The 19,877-nt window shown below is 41.3% G+C and overlaps 1 protein-coding gene across 1 annotated transcript in view; it reads right to left on the bottom strand.

The window, feature by feature from the left end:
- The window catches only part of kcnn3 (potassium intermediate/small conductance calcium-activated channel, subfamily N, member 3), a 62,775-nt gene that overhangs the window by 22,167 nt on the left and 20,731 nt on the right, over positions 1 to 19,877 (bottom strand). The window contains 3 exon segments of the mRNA XM_063485897.1: positions 2,357 to 2,498; positions 4,515 to 4,636; positions 5,721 to 6,017. Of these exon segments, the coding sequence (XP_063341967.1) occupies positions 2,357 to 2,498; positions 4,515 to 4,636; positions 5,721 to 6,017 (561 nt within the window).

Here is a 19,877-nt window from a genome sequence, read left to right as displayed (position 1 = left end):
CTTGTGTTTGTTTGCAAAGATGGTTGATATATTAATAACAATACAGTGTGACAAAAAATGGCTGCAATGTTTGCATTTTGTGTATGTATAAAAGAAAGCAAAAGGTGATGTGATATCACACTACAGTCACCTTTAGCAGCATTAACTTAAAATAATCATTTCCTGTATGACAATTAATCTCTTACATCATTGTGGAGCATTTTTGTCCGCTTTACAACATTGCTTGGGTTTATTGAGGTTTGTAGGCATTAATTTATAAACAGCGAGCTTAAGGACACTTGGACTTTGACTGGGTAACACATTGTAACACCTGATTCATTTCTTTTTCACTTATTTTGTTGTAGATTTGCTGCTGTATTTGGGGCATCGTTGTTGTTGCATGGACTAAGCTTTAGCAGTACTAGTTGTTTCTAGTAATACTTTGGTATACAGAGGAGTTAATGGCCAACAATGGTCCCCTGACCAATGAACCCCCGACCTTCCGATCGTGGCGCAAACACTCTACCTACTGAGCTATCGCCTCATCTTGTCTGTCCAAATGACATTTTTAGAAGTTTTGTGGTTTATTCAAAAGCAACTTGCGACCCTAAGCTGTGTTACCATGTTCTATTTTGAGAGAAGAGGCTTTCTGCCGTAAAGCCTTCCAAACAAGCCATACTTGTTCAGTCTTTTTCCAATTGTACTGTCATGAACTTTAACATTTAACACGTTATCCGAGGTCTGTATAAACTTAGCTGTAGCTCTTGGGTTTTTGCTGTTTCTCTAGAGCATTGCATAATCTGACCTTGGAGCGCATTTGCTGGGATGTCCACTGCTGGGAAGATTGTGGCACTGTCTTAACACACAGCTGAATGCTCCAGACCAACAAACTGGAAAAAATATGTGCTTTATAGTGGTGACCAGACATGCTGATAATCAAGTAATCAAATGCATTTGATTAGCAGCTACCCTCCACCCTATCCTAATTCCCATGGAAACAGTAAGAGCGCCTAAGTCCCGTGGAAACTTTCTTTTTTCACATGAGTGTATTTACATGACGCCTACTCGTGTCAATCTTGTCAATGTCATATACTGAGGTTATATTTGTGATCATATAATCAAGTTTTACCTTATACCCTGATTCATCTAAGGACTGGTTCTAAGTATTTTTGTTTAAATTGTCTTCTTTCATATGAACACACTGCTTTTATAAGTACAAGAAAAAATCTTATATGTAACGATGTCTTCTATTTTCAAGAATGAATGAAGACAAACAGCATATTACATTATTATTTACAGTTCATGGCAACCAACCTTTCCAGTGTCTAATACAATCTTTCTCATGTCCTCTACTTAAGGATTTCTAAGAAACACAGTGATAAATTGGGACTTGGCAATAATAATGGGCAAAAGCCAATTTGTAAAATGAATATGTATTCTGTTAATTACAGCAATTCCCCCAAATAAGCTGAGGGACCACTGAACAGTGAAGTTCAGCTTTTAATCTGAATAAAGTCTCCCATCAGTCATCGTATTCTCCTCTGGCAACAAGTACGAGGACCATTGTGTCCTTTGGGAAATGTATTCCCAGAAAATCATATTATTATTTTTAAACCCTATTTTCCTTTCATGACCTTATCTGCACAGGTTAACATACTTATCACATTTAATTTGAGAATATGCAATATTTAGTTATAGAGTTATTTAAAAAAAAATCAAATTTTCTTGCATTTCAAAAGACACAAATTGCCTCGACTCATTCAGAGAAGTGTTAAAATAATAGTGACAAAGATGGAGAGCAAGAAACAGAGTGAAAGAAATGTTCGAAGGAGGAAAGAACACCTGTGAAGTGAAGCAAATAGAGGATCAGTCGGCAGCTTAAACATTGACAGATGGATGGTAGATAGAAATAAACACATGGCCTCAGGGAAGGGGAGATGGACAGTAAGAAAAAAGATAGAAGGAGAAACACAAAAAAGAGAGATAGCACAAGAGAGGAGGAAAGTGGTAAAGAAAAAAAAAGAAAGACCGACAGAGGAAAAAAATGAGAGTGGGAGGACATGGCACACTGAAAGGTAGGACCTTCATTATGCAATGAGGACAGACAAGGGAATAACACGCATAGAAACACACACACACACATAAAAAAACACACACACACACAAACCACTAACATGCTCTTGTTTGCACGCCTACACACCCAAAACACACAGAAGCACAGATGCAGGCTAATTCAGAGAGGATTGCCCAAATTACACAAATGGGAGAATTTCTCTTGCAAATGACAGCATGCGCTCTAATCTGCTGACCTTTGAACAAGGGGAGGACAGCACTACTGGGAGAGCAGAGAGAGGGGAAGGAGAGGAAATGTACTGACCATGATGCCTGTGAGCAGACAGACTCCTTTGCCACAGTAAGTATGAGGAACCATGTCTCCATAGCCAATAGACAAGAAAGTAATAGAGATAAGCCACATGGCTCCCAGGAAGTTACTGGTCACATCCTGGGCATCATGATACCTAAAAAAAAACCAACATGTTTATTGTTAGAGGATAAAGTCAGTCAATAGTAAAACATCTAAATAATAATAATGAATAAAAAAAACAAACAATAACTGTCCCACTGGTCCTGTCTGCAAATGTGGGCGTCTAACCTAAAAAATGTTTCCAGCAATTTTGTCTGACACATTACACATAACTGCATCTTTTGCCTCCATCGTTCTTGCCCTACGCGCAACACTGTTACCATAGCAACCAAACCTGGTGCAGATCTGAAACAAAGTTTTTCTTTCAATAAACTATTCAGCAGAAATATAATAAGATGTAACCTTGCTTGGTAGCAACAGATATATTTGCTCTGAAGTCTCTCTATTCTCTAAGACTGAAAAGTCACATCTTTGGACGCTGTCTGAAGCCATTTTGTTTTTTTTTTCTTCATTAATTTGATTTGGAAAGAAGCAAAATGCCAGTTTCTGCCAGTTGGATACGGACCAACCGAGGACTCCCCAGCAGCCGGGCAGTGATGCATTTAATCAAGCCTATTAACCAGCTGACATTTTCCTACATTTCCTTGATTTATCTCCAAAAACATTTGAATACATCTCCTTTTGCTTTGCACTTGATGGCACATTACAAGCATTAAATAATCTGTAAAATTTAATTATCAATCTCTTAAATGTAACTGAACAACTGGATTTAGTGCTCTTTAATAACAACAGAGAAACAGATATGTTTGTAAGCCGTTTCATTTCTGAGCGTCTGCCTGCTGGATGCAAGAGCGGTCGATAAATCACCAGTCTGTACTGCCATATGTTTGCTGCTGTATTGAGTATGATATGGATTTCTCGTAATGTTTTTTTCATGTCATATATATATATATATATATATATATATATATATATATATATATATATGGCATGAAAAACACATATTGTGAGATGTTAACTGGGAAAGAATGAAAATAAAGCTGTAACACATTGTACTGTAACAACAAGCTGATATAAGCATACTTTTAGGTGTTAATTAATATCTTTGTTAACAACTATACATCCTTGTGTAAAACATCTGCGACTGGTGTATTAAATTACAGGAACTGTATGACTTTTTGAGAAATACCACTCTGATCACAGCCAGAAGCACGTTTGCTTATCTAATCATAAAAACCAGTAAAAAACAAAAACCCCAGCTCTGTCTGCTTTTCAGAGTCACTGCATCTGTAAAACCATAATTTTGTGTACATTTTTACATTAAATCAAAAAAATGAGATATAACATGTCAGTTGGTGATCTAACAGCCGCAGCTATGGTTTTAAATCAAAAAGAAAGACTTAAAAGCGGCATCAGTCACATCTCTGTCATAATAAAAGTCAGTAAGCTTATTCAACGTGATATTTCCAAGGTCAGGAAGGAACATTTGAGCTCAGAATGTCTTCAGGAATTTTAATACACATTTTTGATGTGGGTGCTTAAACATGCCTGTGGGTTAGTTATTCTCGTGTAAATGTATGAATCTCTATGAGGATTTGGCATCGTGTTTGTTCATGTAATGTTTCATTACACTGTGGTGATGAGAGCTATATTGTACTGTTATTGCTATTTCTTTTTTACTCTTGACAAATGATCAACTATTAAGTCCTTAATTAGGTCCTTAGTGTCTGACAAACTATGTTCGAGTGTCCCGTAACAATATCAGATTGTTTATTGCTTAGAAATGCCTTATTGGAGGGTCATTAATGTTAATGAATGTTTTCTTCAGACACTATTATATTGATTTTTAATTTTTATTTTTAGTCTGACAAACAGACAAATGAAGTAACAAATCCATTGCCTGAACAACTGTTGAGAAAGCCTCATAAACTGAAGTCTAAAGAGGGATTATGTTGCACAGACGTCTCAGATTATAGATTCTGCCAGTTGAATTTAATTTCTGAGTTGAATTCCTCATCTGATCACAGTCCAACACTCACACTCATGTACGCTCATGTACACGCAATAAACACCAAATCACAATCGCAAACGGACCAGCTTTAGTGCTAACCTCTCACACACTCGTACGGTCCAGGCAGCAATGATCCACAGAGAGATGCTGAAGACCAGCAGCACCGTCCCAGGGCAGATCGTCATAAGGGTTTTCATTACAAACCGCGTGTTAAAATGGACCTAAAAGACATTTAGAGACACACACATACACACATTGCTTCACTTTTTTTTTTCCAGGAGTTAATCTTGTGCTGCTCTGAATCCTTATCCTGCACACTGTTTCCCAAGCGGACTTGATGTTTTACTAATTAGTCCTCTGAGTAGCTTTTGATAGCGGCAGCACTCAGAGAATCTCCACTATAATTGGAGTCGAGATCAGGGCTTGCCCTCTGACTCGGGTCAGGCTATACGGTGTCTTTGAGTAACTGGCCTGTGTCAGTGTACTTTTTTATCTCTGGCTCATTCATCAATAAGAGGCAGACCATCAACTTCTGGCAGATGGATCATTTGATGCTTGAGCCCTGGAAGGCTAAAGCAGCTGATAAATGAGTTGTCATTTACAGCTGCACTTCAGTGGCAGCTTCACCTTCCCTCCACGTCGATGCTGCCTGAGGGTCAGAAGAGAGCCGTCGCCGATACACGCGCCACCTGCTAAATTACTCATCTAAAAAAATCTCCTCTATATCTCTCCTGCTGCACTTGCTCTCCTCCACCTAGTTTGCACATTTGCAACATGCAACATCTCTACTTCCTGATCTTACAGCAATGTTTGTCGTATAAAGTCATTACAAATCTGGCATCAGCCATTTGTTGCACGACTTCAACATATTTCTGCACTCATACTGCAATTTCATTCTAGTTCTTTCTCTTCATGGCCCATTTGAGCTGTATGCAATAACTTGTTTCCATTTCACGCTCTTGTCTCATATTGTATTATGAAAGATCCACCACAGCTTAGATCTAAGTCTCTAAGCACAGTGACAACAAAAGGACAGGAAGGGGATTTGAAGCGGTAGATGAAAAGAAACAGCTGGACTAGAAGGACAGAAGGGGAAGGAAGAACTTCAGATAGTTAGAGCGAAAGAGGCCAAGGATAAAAGGCACAACATAGACACAGGCTTAATTCAGAGAGAGAGAGAAGAGAACTCTTGACCTTAATACCTTTACAACTCCATCACCTGTTTCCAGCGAAACCTTTCACAGGTGCATACCTTTGAATGCATACCGCTCAGAGAAACATCTACAAGATTAAAACTCTCCTGACCTTATTGAGGGCACCTATACTCCTGGAGGAAGCATCGGTGAACAGTTTGCTGTGCAGAAGCATGACTCTGGCAATGAGGTAGAGGCGCAGGAACATGGGCACGCTCAACACCATGTCCAGGTCAGCCTCGGCCTGCGAAGGCGCATACGAGAAGGCCAGCCGTGCCCGCCACTGAAACTTAAAGTCCCCAGGCACCGGATGCACAGCAGAAACGAGCAGCTCCAGGGCGATTAGCAGAACCCTCTCCATCGTCATGGCGATTCGCCAGTCGTCTGCTCCGTTGTCGATGACAAACAGCTGCGGGGACAGGAAGGACATGTGGAGAGTCAATTGAGGAAAGGAGTTACACTTCTTTTAATGTGTCGCTGAGAAAACTTTTCATCGTGATGCTCTGTTGGCACGGTCCTTTTCTCATCAGTACAGCTGACTGATCTGATGATTAAAGAACGCACCCGCAATTCAGAATAAATGTCTTCCCTGAGACGGAAAACACCATCCATTTAATCAGTAATCTATTCAGTCCCCACACAGTGCTTTGGCTCATTTTCATATAACCTGCAACTCTTCTCTTGCTAAAATTAAACCAAAGATGCTGAGTCATCTGGAGCAGTGGCTCTTAAGCTAAACAGGTTTCTAATGATCAGAGAGACAATATTTAAAAAACAAGGGCAGTATGCTGCGATTTCAGCCGGTCTCATGGGCACATGCCAGCCATGACTCTGAAACCGGTGGGACACTGAGCCACTGCAGATGGGGCTTGGACGACCAGGGGAAAAATATGGAGCGAAACTAAGTTGAATGAATGTGATTTATTTGTTTATTTTTTGCAGAGAAAATAAATACACAAGAGTCTGCAAATGGTACGGAGCTGACTTTTTTCATTAAAATTAAACTTGGATCCTTTTTTTATTATTAACTATTGTTAAAAAAAATAAATAGAAAAATTGTGTTGTAGGGTGTGAACATTTTTCAGCTGTGTAAGTGGGCCAGAAAGTTTAAGTTTAATAAAAAAGGCCACTTTAATTGTGGTTTTCCCTCCTCGTATGTTGACGTTCGGGTTCGTAATTGCTGTGGTTACACTTGATATTGTCACCAAAGCCATCGTTATAAGGAAGTGGTAAGAGCAGGTTTCATTACGGGGCCGTCCTCCAGACGGTGCTGACAAGAGCTAGGGGTTAGGGAGGAGGAGGAGGTGGTGGGGTTGATGAGAGGAGAAGGCGGAGGAAAGAGATGGATGAAGTGCAGAGGAAATGAAGAGATAAAGATAGGAATGAGGAAATATCAGGTCAGAAAGGGCACTGCAAAAAATCTCTTTGTTCTTTAGACACTTTTGACTTATTTGAGGATTATTTTTGTTAACGCAAAATAATATTTTTTTTTTAAGAAAGCAGCATTTTTGAAGCTCTGTATTTGGGATAAGTTGGAATTTCGCAGTGCACTGGCATACATTTTTCACTTCTTAAAACAAAATGCTTGGACTCAATTGTAAAATTTGTAAAGAGATTACTGCTGGGGGGAGAAAAGGTTAAGGAGCGAGAGAGAACCAGAAAGCAGAGACTAAAGAGAAAGGTCGGGGCATGGGGAGAGAAATGAGGAACTCCCCTGCTGGAAGTCAGCTGAGTTTACCAATTGATGTACTGCCTGGAGAAACAGCCAGTGCTAACAATTGCTCTTTACCACATGATTCATCTCAAGGGCTTTTAGCCCACACCAACATTTATTTAGGAAAACAAAACAAATACAACAAGAGGTCAAATGAAAGAGCAAGCGGCCATGACAGCTGTATGTGTGTCACAGCCACCTGGTCACTGTCGTGATGAAGCCGAACTGAAGCTTTCTCAACCACCTACATGCATGCACCTCCACATTAATCATCACCTTCGTCTAGCACGGTCGGTTGCATGTTGTTCTACTTTTATTACATGTATGCACACATGCTGACTACATGTGTACAGATACACACATATGTAGCCTGCGCACACACCTGAGCCATTTTGCAAGCTATCATTTGAACCAAGGGTCAAACTCTGGCTGTATTCTTTAATGGTCTCACACAGCCTATGTGTGCGTGCGCGTATTTGCATGTGTGTGTGTGTGTTTGTGTGCGTGCACTGTACTTGTGGGTATCTGTGTATGCCTGGGCGAGTTGGTGAGAGAGTGTGCAGACCCAGCCTCGTCATGGTGACTGTTGCCAAGGCGACAACATCAAAGAGCAGCCAAGCTTAATTAGGATCCCCAGTGCGAGAGAGAGGAGAGAGAGAGAGAGAGAGCCAAAAAGATGGAAGGGAGAGACGAGGCAAGAAGACGGAAAAAGGAGACACAAGAAAAGAGACTGAGGTGTGTACGACAGCGAGTGAAGAGGTACAGAGACGAAAGCACAGACAGGTTGTCTAGCACCCATGTTCCCCGCAATGGTTTTGTGTGTGTGTGACTCCTCAGATTTAGGTGACAAAAATCTGTTCACACTGTCACATTATTGGGACTCACCAGCCATTTAGAGCAATAGACTTAATGTTTATGGCTCATGTTTGGGAGTTGTGTTATGTAATCATAGTTGTGTTTAAGTTTAGAATAAGTATCTGGTGTAAGTCATGAACTCCTGTGTGATAAAGACAGGTTTTTCGTGTTCACATGAGTGTTATCCATGCAGTAAAATGTATGTATATTCATTCATACTCACACATTTTGCCCACAAGCCACCTGTCATTCATTCTTTTCTCCCTCTGTATGAATTTGTGTTTCTTGGTGTCTTTCTGCCTCCATTTTTCTTTCACCATCCCTCACTCCTGTTCCCTTTCTCGCTGAATGACATTTCTCCAAATCAAAACGGAGGTGATCCAGTTTCTTGCCACAGGAGGAAATGAGCACCTCTCCCTTCCTCTCTTTCTCTCCCCCCTCCTCGCCTTCCCCTTCTGCCCTGTCCTCCCGCACACTGCTCCTGCTGCTGTCGGTCTTTTCCTGGCTAAATCGCCATGAGGAAGGGATGAATAATTAAATTCCATTAGGAAAGTAATCTGTCAATTGGAATGAGTGAGTGCCACTGCCCCCACATGACCAAGACAGAGGGAAAGGATGAGGGAAGAGAGTGTGGGAAAAGTGTATGCATGTGTGCACAGCCATCAGGAGACAAAAAAGAGAGGAAGAGAGTGAAAAAAAAACATAAAGCGCCTGGTAACAATGATGAGGATGAAGAGAAACTAGATAAATTTAAAGTCTGTGCCATTACAGGCTGAGGGCAAGGGGCAAAGAATATAATGGAAAGCAGACAGGACAGAAGGAGGTTAAAGGAAGAGGAAAAAAATAAGCCTGACAGCAAAAGACAACGGGGATAAAAAGGAAAAGGAGAAATGTGTGAAAATGACAGCACTAAACATAGACTGAGATTTCTCCACAGGTGAAGGTGTGAGGTCTGACAGGACACTCTCCACCTAAAGCATTCCCTGCTCCAGCTGCTATGTCTGTGGCCCGCTGGTCAGTTTGTGACCTCTCCATCTTTTCTTCTCAGCCATCCAGCCATCCAACCATGCCTTAACCGTTTCTTGCTCCCCCCAGGCCATCGTACCTCTCTAATCGGGTTAAGTCCCCGATTGCAGATGTCTCTCATCACGGAACCAGATGCAGCACTGGTCAGACCCTACCAAGCGAGCAAGCAAGGACAATTTTGCACACTCGCATGCACACAAGCACGCATACGCGTGCACATGCACACATCCAGACGATCCTGCAAAGTGCAGCACAGACTGAAAAAAGAGACAGTTGCATGCAAATCAGCCTCAAGTCTCCATTTCCCATGGGAGGGAAAAAAGACTAAACCCCAGTCTGGGGCAGAGACAGTCCTAATCACTGAAGGAGATGATGATAGAGCGTACACTAAAAAGCATGCACACATACTCTTACACACAGTCACAGCTCTGGGGGGATGTCTGGGTCCTACAGCATGGAAATCCCTAGAACAGGCAGAAAATAGATTCACACACCCTGATATACGTGAATATTCAGAGAGGATAACACACTTTCCCTGACTGTGATTGCAGCTCTGAGGGAACACCCCTGTGGCTGTTTCTATGAAAGAGGAAACGAAGGGGAGAGGGTTCACCAAAGTGAAAAGGAAGTGTTGGAAAGTGCGAGAGATGAGGAAAGGTACGTGTGCATGTGTGATGCTGCCTCGTTTGCCACCAGTCTAAAAACAGTAAGTGGGAGAGAGTGAGGAGAGGTTTCCAGCAGCGTTGTCTGGAGACCAGGAATTTCCTCAGCGCAAATACACGAAAGACAAACTGAGATGTGAGCAATGGCCAGAGGCTTCAAATGGCATGTGATAAATTAACAATTCCTGGAAGTAAATGGTCAAAATGCTTCCTGCATGTTACGAGTCCAAAGTGGATGCTGTAGTTTACCTCTTGGTTGCAGTTTCAAGGGCAGATGTACATTGTGCCAAAACTGAGAGCAAGACATCATGAAATGACCGTCCCACTATTAGACATCTTATGGCTGCACTTCACTTTAAATAACAGAACACAGCCTTTTTGGAGGGCTGCTGCTCACTTTATTTCCCTAATGCCATCCTGCTTGCATTTGAGTAGCTGTGAGTGCCAAGCTCGTGTCTTCTTGATCAATGGACTGCTTCTAAAATTCTCCAAAAGTAACTGAATAGTACAGCTCTGTAATGCTTAAAGTGCACTAATGGACTGGAGAAACATCCCTTTCTCACACACTCTCTTAGCGTTTCTATTTGATTAATTTCAACAACAATTCAATTTTTGCCTTTCACGTCTGGATTTCTTTCAAGTTTATGAGCTAAAATGAATGCTTTCATTTTAGAGAAGTGTCTTACTTGTTGCTGGGTATGTAAAAGGATGCATGTGTGTGTGTGTGTGTGTGTGTGTGTGTGTGTGTGTGTGTGAAGAACAGAGGCGACTAGTGAGTTATCAGAGTGAATCACATAACAGAACTTCAAATACATGGAAGTCTCTGGACGCCACATCAAACACAGCTGAGATAAGGTGAAACCTTCTGAAATATTCTTTTTCTAAGCAAACATTTAGCCTTTGAAATCATCTATCATTATCTTTCGAATCAGCCAAAGGATGCTTGCAAACTTTGGTTTTAAAAATTCATCACTGGCTAGACTAATGCTACTGTACATAAATCTCCAGTAATGCTCCATTATTTCTATCCATACTCATGCATCATTTAGATTTAAACTAAAGGTGTGTGGTGATGCTGAAGCTCAGTAACCACAATACTGGGATAAAAATCTTCTATAGTTTGTTTACTGACTTTATCTGGTTACAGTTGAACAAAAGCAAGGTCAAACTCAATCATCAAAAATAGAAATCCTTCACTAAAGAAACGTATTGTCAAGGATGACAAATTAACTATGATTAGATTATTGGACAGTGTTGATTTTCATGCTGAGGACCGAAGAGGCCGAACCCTGGTTGTTTTGCATTTTTGATACACTTCACTCTTCAGTAATCAGACAGGTGTTTCAGACAGCAAGCACAATCAACTGAGCTTTCTGTTAAGCATGCAAGAAAATGACTAAATGATTCTTCTTTTGGCTGATTCCTGTGGGTGTCACCACAGCGGATTATCTGCCTCCATCTCACCTATTCCAAGCATCCTCCTCTGTCACACCAACCCCTTTTCACCTCCTCTGAGGGTTTCCTCTTTTCCTCCTGCCTCACAGCTCCATCTTTAACACCCTTTGTCCAATACATCCACGATCCTTCCTGTCCATGTCCAAACCAGCTCAGCCTTTTGTCTCTAACTTTGTCTCCAAGCTCCAGCCTGAGCTGTCCCTCTGATATGCTCTTTTCTAATCCTGTACTCACAGGATAATAACTGACATGATAATGCACATTATCTGTGCACTATCCTGTCAAATATTGCACATGACTCCACAATGTTGATTGTTATTATAAAATAATGACACCATCAGCACCTAGATTGGTTCTCTCTAACCCCCACTTCTAAGTTCTGCAACTACCACTGGTCACAAAATCAAGTTGGAAAATAAATGCAACTGCCAGCTATCAGTAGGCCAAAAAGCAGATGTTAGAACAACTGGAGTAACTCTGGAAACTCTACGAAGGCAAAAGGGAAGAAGGGACCTACGTGAACAGATAAAGAAAGAGAAGATGGAGAGTGACAGAACCGGAAAGTAAAACTTTTCCTTTCATAGGCATTCACTCAGTGGAGAGTGCTCTGGTAATTGAGTTGGTTCAAATAGTGACATTCATTTGGGAATATTTCTCCGCGATCAGTAGGTAACAAAATCTTTCTACTCATTAGCCAAATAGAGCAGGTGTTTTAAAACAGAATGTGGACCTTTAAGCAAGCGCAAGAGGCAGGGGTGCACAGGAAGGTGTCGACTGCCACTTAAAATTCTCCTTGAAGCCCAGGAATTAATTTGAATACCACCCAATTTTGCTGAATTTATCATTCATCCTTATGCCTGCTTACTTTTTAATAATATCAAGTTCCCAAACGTAAACTGTGAACTCGGAAGCAACTTGGAACTTTTGACAGCACACAGTCTTTAGAAACTGGCGACTAATACGAGTCAATTAGGATATTATGAACAGTGTCGGCTGTAACAAGTCACCATAATACCTTTGCATTTTTCAGTAATGCAGTAATTTAACGAGTTACCGTACTAAATTCAGTAAACACATTAAAGTCACAATTATGTTGTTACTTTTGTTATAAAAGATCCTCAGTTATGTGCGTAACGGGTGGATATATGAACCCTGCCCCCCCCCATTACTTTTAGTTTTATTGCAAGTAAAGACAAGTGTGCGATGGTAAAGTGCAAACTGGACAGAAACAACACCGCTCTGGCTCTTTGCAAACATCTGCACGAGCAGCATGCTGGCATAAAGTGGTGAAGAACCATGTTAAATCTGAGTGTATACTGACCCCCAGCCCAGCAGCCAGAGCTTGATCTTCAATGGGTAACAAAGGCAGTGATGAGCTGTCAGATTGCAGCTTTGTAGACCTCATTTCTATCTATTCGTGCTTCTAAAGTAGAATCACAGTGCAAATCATTTTCAGTCTTTTTGGGTTGGTTTTCAACTGCTTTGTGTTCAGATGGATACACTTAAAGACAGACCGTGTCTCCAGATAAGGATTAGGATTCCTGTGGTGGTTGTGTGAAAATGCATTTGAATTCCTGTTAAAGAGTAATGTGGAAGTAATGTAACAAACTGACTAACAATTTACTTTCTCTGGTGAGGGATTCAGTCATGTACTGCATTCATTTTATAAAAAGTAACAAGTAATGTGTAATACATCACTTTTCTTGGAGTAACGACAGCAACACTGGTTATGATAGCACATGCTTATGTAGCCACTGACTGGGATCACGTCAATTCAGGCAAATAAACAGACCTCACACAGATTCACTTGTAACCAAAATGACAGAAATACAAAAACATATATGATTGTTTATTTGAACTAAACAATCTTATATGTTCCTCCTCCCCGTAATTGAAGCACACATGTACAGCAAGTGTTGCTGAAAATACAAAAAGAACAGAGAGTGCACACACATTTGACTTTTGACCAGATTTAGGCATCACGATGCAGGTTCAAATGGAGAAAAACATTTCCAGGGTGGTAACTTGCAGAGTACCCAGCACACATTTAACATGCACTTTTCCCTTATCCACTGAAGGTCACTTAACATTAAAATGTAATTATTGGCCATAACACAATTTGCAAAAATGACCTGTGGACAGTTTCATGCTTTTCTGACACATGCAGGAGAAGCTGTGCACTAACCCTCTAAAGAAGTCTTAAAACTACTACAAAGACAAAAAAGACCCAAAAAAGGAAAACAAACAACAAAAAACACGCATCACAGCTGTTAATGCAATACTACCCAGCAGGCATCTGAACTGGAACTGGAAGAAATAAACTGCTCCATTAGAAGCTCAAAGTATTTGTTCCAGACTGCTCTCTGATAAAATGTCATAACTTCTTCAACAAGCCCCATGCAGCAGGGTCTGATGGCCACTTGCAGTCCATTCTTGTGCTCTGATGCAAATCATACAGTGGAGTTGGAAATATCAGGCAAGAGGTACCAATGAGCACCTGAAAGAGCACTTGAGAAGTGTAGATTTTTGCAGAGACATTATCAGAAAAAGAAGAGACTTTATTTTTCCTCACTGAGGAAAATAAGGAGAAAAGAAGGAAACGTTTTGTTCAGCTGTACAGATTCGCACGTTTTTCGAGGATCATATCAACATTTCAGCAATTTGTAGGTTTTCGTGACATAAGGACTCAGATTAATGCAGCATCGTGGATGCTTTAGGAATGTCTGAAAAAAATATAGGGTAAAAACACAGCCTTATTTATCATGTATTATTTTATCAATGAAGGCAGTTTCTTCTATAAGTCTATAATTAGTAAAAGCTTAATATAATTTACTAATGTTAAAGATTAAACCAGCATCTGTCAGGAATTTTAAATAAATAAAACAGAATGTAGACATTCAAATACAGTTCACACGCTCTAATACTGAAGGTCTCAAACCCATCTGTGCTGCAAAAACAATTTACGAATTAGTTTTAGAAATCTTCTAAAATTAATAATTCTTATGTTCCACAATGAGACTAAGATGCTTCTTTGTTTATTTTTAAAGGTTTAAAAGGGGATTTCTGAGGTGCATAAGCTCAATAAAGTGTGTAATAACAACCGAGAAAACATAAGACAGAAGGTTTTTGTGAAAACCAGCAGCAATCTGGGAATAAATTCTGGAACGTTATTGGAACATTTGGGTGTTTTAGCAGTTTGGCAGTTTTGGTGAACAGGCCAATTTGTACTCCACTGAGTGCATCTAAACAAGTATGGGTAATGAAAATCAAAGTTACAACAGGAGCATCTTGTGAAAGTTTGTATTTGCCCTTTCTTTGGGGGGGGAGGGAGACGGTATTGTAGCATTCCGGTTTGCTGAATTAAAAATGAAAGAAGCAAACCCAGGAATGTCAGCGGGGCTCAGCTGACAGAGCACAAAATGTTCTGACAAATCAAACATTTCTCATGTCAGCTCCTTGTCTCTTTTCACTGTCACTTTTCACTGTGAAGCCAAAAGTGACAACACGCACACGCACAAACACTTCTGCTTCACTTAACACTGAAGGGCAAAAACTTCATCTTGAACCCCTACTTACCCCTATTTTATTTCTGCAGGCACCCAGATGCCAACCAGTGCTCCAGCTGAACGAAACACTGAAATAACGAATCAATTAGCTAAGCAACAGCAGGCAACTTAAGTCATTCAGTCTTCTTCCTGTTACTCCCTTTAGGGGCCGACACAGCAGCTCATCTGCCTCCTTCTCCATCTCCATCCCTACATTCTATCACACCACCCTCTGTGTGTCCTCCCTCACTACATCCATAAACCTCCTCTGTTGTCTTCATCTTTTCCTCCTGCCTGAAAACTCCATCTTCAGCATTCTTTTTCCAGTATATCCACTGCCCCTCCTCTACACATGTCCATCTCAGCCTCGGCTCTCTAACTATCCCATCAAACTCGACCTGAGCCATCCCACTGACATACCCATTTCTAATCTTGTCCGTTCTGGTTACTCCCAGTGTAAATCTGAGCCTCCCGAGTTACTGTTACTCATTTCCCCCCAGTTTCGTTATACATTCATGCAAAAAAGAAAGTTTTCGCAGTATTTTGTGCAGCGCTATGAAAACTGAGCGCACCTCATAAATCAGTAGCTTGTAGAACCACCTTTAGCAAAATAACTTGATGTAATCATTTCCTGTACGACTCTATCGGTCTCTCACATTGTTGTGGAGGAGTTTTGGCCCAGTTTTCTTTACAATATTGCTTCAGTTCATTGAAGTTTGGAGGCATTTGTTTATGCGCAGCACTTTTAAGGTCACACCGCAGCATTTCAGTTGGGTTAAGGCCTGAACTTTGGCTGGACCACTGCAACAGCAGGACTGCATATGGCCTTTCTTTTTTAACGTAGCTGTAATTTTCTGACTGTAACTTTGAGTTTGTTGTGATAATAAACTCCTCTTTTTGTTGTTGGAGAGAATTAACTGATCTCAAAGAGCAGATCAGTTTTTCAAGCAAATCACTAACAGATTTTAGTGAAATTACCAATTTTTGGAAACAAATGTCACATGATTAGAATTACAGTATGTAGTGGTTGCAACCATAGAGAATGCCCACGATTAAGTAATAAGACTTTGGCGAAGGTTTTCTGAGGTTTAAAGCAATGTACAAGCAAAAAAACGCAAAGCTACTGGTCCGGACGGGATTCCCGGCCGCGTCCTCAAGTCATGCGCGGCTCAGCTGGCTGGAGTGTTTACACACATCTTCAACCTTTCCCTCTCTCTGTCTGTAGTCCCAGCCTGCTTCAAAATGGCCACCATCGTCCCTGTACCCAAATCCTCCACCATCTCCTCATTGAACGACTGGCGACCCGTAGCCCTGACCCCCATCGTGAGCAAATGCTTCGAGAAGCTGGTCAGGGACTTCATCTGCTCTGCACTACCCGACTCACTGGACCCTCTACAGTTCGCATACCGCCACAACAGGTCCACTGATGATGCCATAGCCCTGACACTCCATGCTGCCCTGTCACACCTGGAGAAGAGAGACACGTATGTGAGAATGCTGTTTGTAGATTACAGCTCAGCATTCAACACCATCGTTCCCTCGAAGCTGGACAGGAAACTGCAGGATCTAGGACTGAGCAGCTCCCTCGGCAGCTGGATCCTTAACTTCCTGTCTGACAGACGCCAAGTGGTCAGACTGGGCAGCACCACCTCATCCCCCATCACACTGAACACTGGTGCTCCACAGGGGTGTGTACTGAGCCCTCTCCTGTACTCACTCTACACCTACGACTGCACGGCCACTAGAAACTCCAACATCATTGTGATTTTTGCGGACGACACTACAGTGGTGGGTCTTATTACCAACGGTGATGAGACGGCCTACAGGGAGGAGGTCAGCGCCCTGACCCACTGGTGTCAAGACAACCATCTCACCCTCAACGTCGCAAAGACAAAGGAGTTGATAGTGGACTTCCGGAGGTGCAGAGGAGTACACACCCCCATCACCATCAACGGCGCCGCTGTGGAGAGAGTGAGCAGCTTCCGCTTCCTTGGTGTACATCTGGCTGAGGATCTTACGTGGTCAGTACACATAAACAAAACAGTGAAGAAGGCGCAGCAGCGCCTCTTCTTTCTCAGGAGACTGAAGAGATTCGGCATGAGCCCCCGCATCCTCAGGACCTTCTATCGCTGTGCCATTGAGAGCATCCTCGCTGGATGCATCACCACCTGGTACGGCAACAGCACCGCTCACAACCGCAAAGCTCTCCAGAGAGTGGTGCGGTGCTCTGAACGGATAATTGGAGGTGAGCTTCCCTCCCTCCAAGACATCTACAGGAAGCGGTGCCTGAGGAAAGCGGGGAGGATCATCAAGGACTCCAGTCACCCCAGCCATAAACTGTTCAGACTACTACCATCAGGAAGGAGGTTCTGCAGCATCCGGTCCCGTACCAGCAGACTGAGAGACAGCTTTTTCCATCAGGCCATCAGACTGCTGAACACTTCATAGACACCTCACCCTCACTACTGGAACTTCAACATTATGCACTCCATACTGTATATAAATACCACTGTTTTGCACATACCAACCTCTGTATATTTTATATATCTTATTTTATTGTTTACTTTATTTCATTTGTAAAACATGTATATACATACTATATACACACTCAAACACACACACGTAGAAAAACATATTTAGTATACACATTCAGTAATGTATATACCTTTACATATTGTACATATATTTATTACTTTTTAGATTAGCCATTTTTATATTTTGCTTGTTTTACATTATTGTATTTTGCACAACTCTGTTGCTTGTGAAGCTCGCACACAAGAATTTCACTCACATGTACTGTACCAGTGTACCTGCACATGTGATGTGACAATAAAAGTGATTTGATTTGATTTGATTTGAAAACAAAAAAAAAGACAAATTGGTAGCGCTTTATTTTAATGTCAAACTATTAAGCCCTATTAAGGTATAAGCAAGTGCTTATTTCATCATTTATTTAGCATCAGTCCTCCTTAGTATTTACAGTTATATTATTACTAGCAGTTATAGGTGTACAGGGTGTAACAGTAAAAGATGGATAAACATATCAAAAGTTACTAATAATAATACTAAGGAGGAGTAATGATATGAGGTGCTTGCTAATAGCTTACTAATGCTTAATAGTGTGACATTATAAACTTTACCGACAAATGATTATGGTCTAAAACTATATTTTTACAGTCGTCACAATCAGTTTGAGCGCCGCACTGCTATATTTCGAAGTAGAGGATATTTATAACAAAAATCACCACTTAATCAAAACAGACTCAAGTACTGAGGTGATCCTGGTCTCTATTAAATCACCTATTATATTTGTCTGACAATGTGGCCTTGCTTCATTTTATTAATTATCACTTTTCGCCAACAAGATTATTACTGTCAGAGCTCTTTTTTCCCCCTTTGATGGCTGCGAATAAGGGGAAATATTTGTAATCTGTGATGATTACCGATGAGCTGCACTGTAGTCAAGATGGATTGTTTTTCCTTGTTTCATGCTGAGCACAATTACTTTGGGCTGTCCCCTGACAGATTAGACAAGACAGAAAGAGGAGGAAGACGAGAGAAACTTCCAAAAGAGGAAGGCAGGGAGGAAAGATGCAGCGAAAAGGGGGCAAGATAAAAGAAGAAGATAAATGTGGATGAGTGTTAAAGTACAGCAGGAGAAGGGTGAATAGGTGAGAAGCTGAATGCTGTGTAACAAGGGAGGAGAGCTGTCTGGGAGAAGGAGGATATGTAACTTAACAACAAAATTGAATTGAGGCTCCGTAGAGAAGGAGGGAGATAGATCTAATGTGATAATGACGGAAAAGCAGGAGGAGAGAGAAGGAAGAAAGAAAGGCAAAGAGAAACATCTTAATGGTGGTAAACAGAAATGCAGAATAAAGACTTACACAGGCACAAACGAACCGAAAGCAGTAAAAGAAAGTGAGGGGAATGAATCTGGAATAATAACCACCAGTTAAACCCAAAACAGTTTCCTGCTCTCATGAGACTGCAGCTACTCTGAACCATATATACACTGATCAGCCATAACAGTAAACCACTGATGAATGACACTTATCACTTTGTTATGTTCCTTGGATGGTGGCATTCATCTGGATGTTACTTTGAAGTGTACCTAAACATTAGCACAAGCGCACACTCAGTGGTTTCTAAATACGCCTCACCACACCCCAAAAATTACTAAAGAAGAGCCCGAGGTGTTCTCCAGTAGCTCCAGTCTGGGAGATGAGCAGGACCAAGCCCGATCAATGAATGCCCCACCCTGCAACCCACAGGACCCAAAGGATGTGCTGCCAACATCCCAGTGCCAGATATCACAGTACACCCTGAGTGGTCTTGTGCCAGTCCTCTGACGGGCTGCAGCTGTTTTGGCATCACTGCAGGGACCAATCCAGTATTAGACTGGCAGTTTTAATGTTGCTGGTTATTGTGTGCATGAATGAGTCTCTCATTCTCTCTCTCTCTCTCTGTGTGTGTGTGTGTGTGTGTGTACTTGTAATATCCTGTTACATGCTGGACAAAATGCACCAGCAGAGTGTGTCATAATCTGAAAATGAGATCTTTATTGAACAATACCTTTCATTTTGCACAGCATTACTTCTCGTGTGTGTGCGTGTGTGTGTGTGTGTGTGTGTGCGCGTGTGTGTGTGTGTGTGTGTGTGTGTGTGTGTGTGTGTGTGTGTGTGTGTGTGTGTTTGAACCATCCAACAATAAAAGGCAGAGGCACATGGGCACATTTTATGTTGACATGCATCTAAGCAAACAGGCAGCCTTGAGCAGCCAGTATAACTAGCATGCATTTAGTGGATGCATCTCAACATTTAAGCACATTTGTAAGCATACAAAAAAACTACAAAAAAATAAACTGCTACCTCTCACTCTCATGACACACTTTATGTTCTAATTCCTGTTTTAATTACATTTTGTTTTGAAAAAACAAAACAAAGACATATTTAGGAGTAAACCCCACAAATAAAACCCATGCAAATTTACAAGAAAGAACTAAACATTTA

The sequence above is a fragment of the Pelmatolapia mariae genome, linkage group LG10_11 (genome assembly GCF_036321145.2).
Source record: "Pelmatolapia mariae isolate MD_Pm_ZW linkage group LG10_11, Pm_UMD_F_2, whole genome shotgun sequence".
Classification (NCBI taxonomy): domain Eukaryota; kingdom Metazoa; phylum Chordata; class Actinopteri; order Cichliformes; family Cichlidae; genus Pelmatolapia; species Pelmatolapia mariae.
This window is presented reverse-complemented; position numbering and strand designations above follow the sequence as displayed.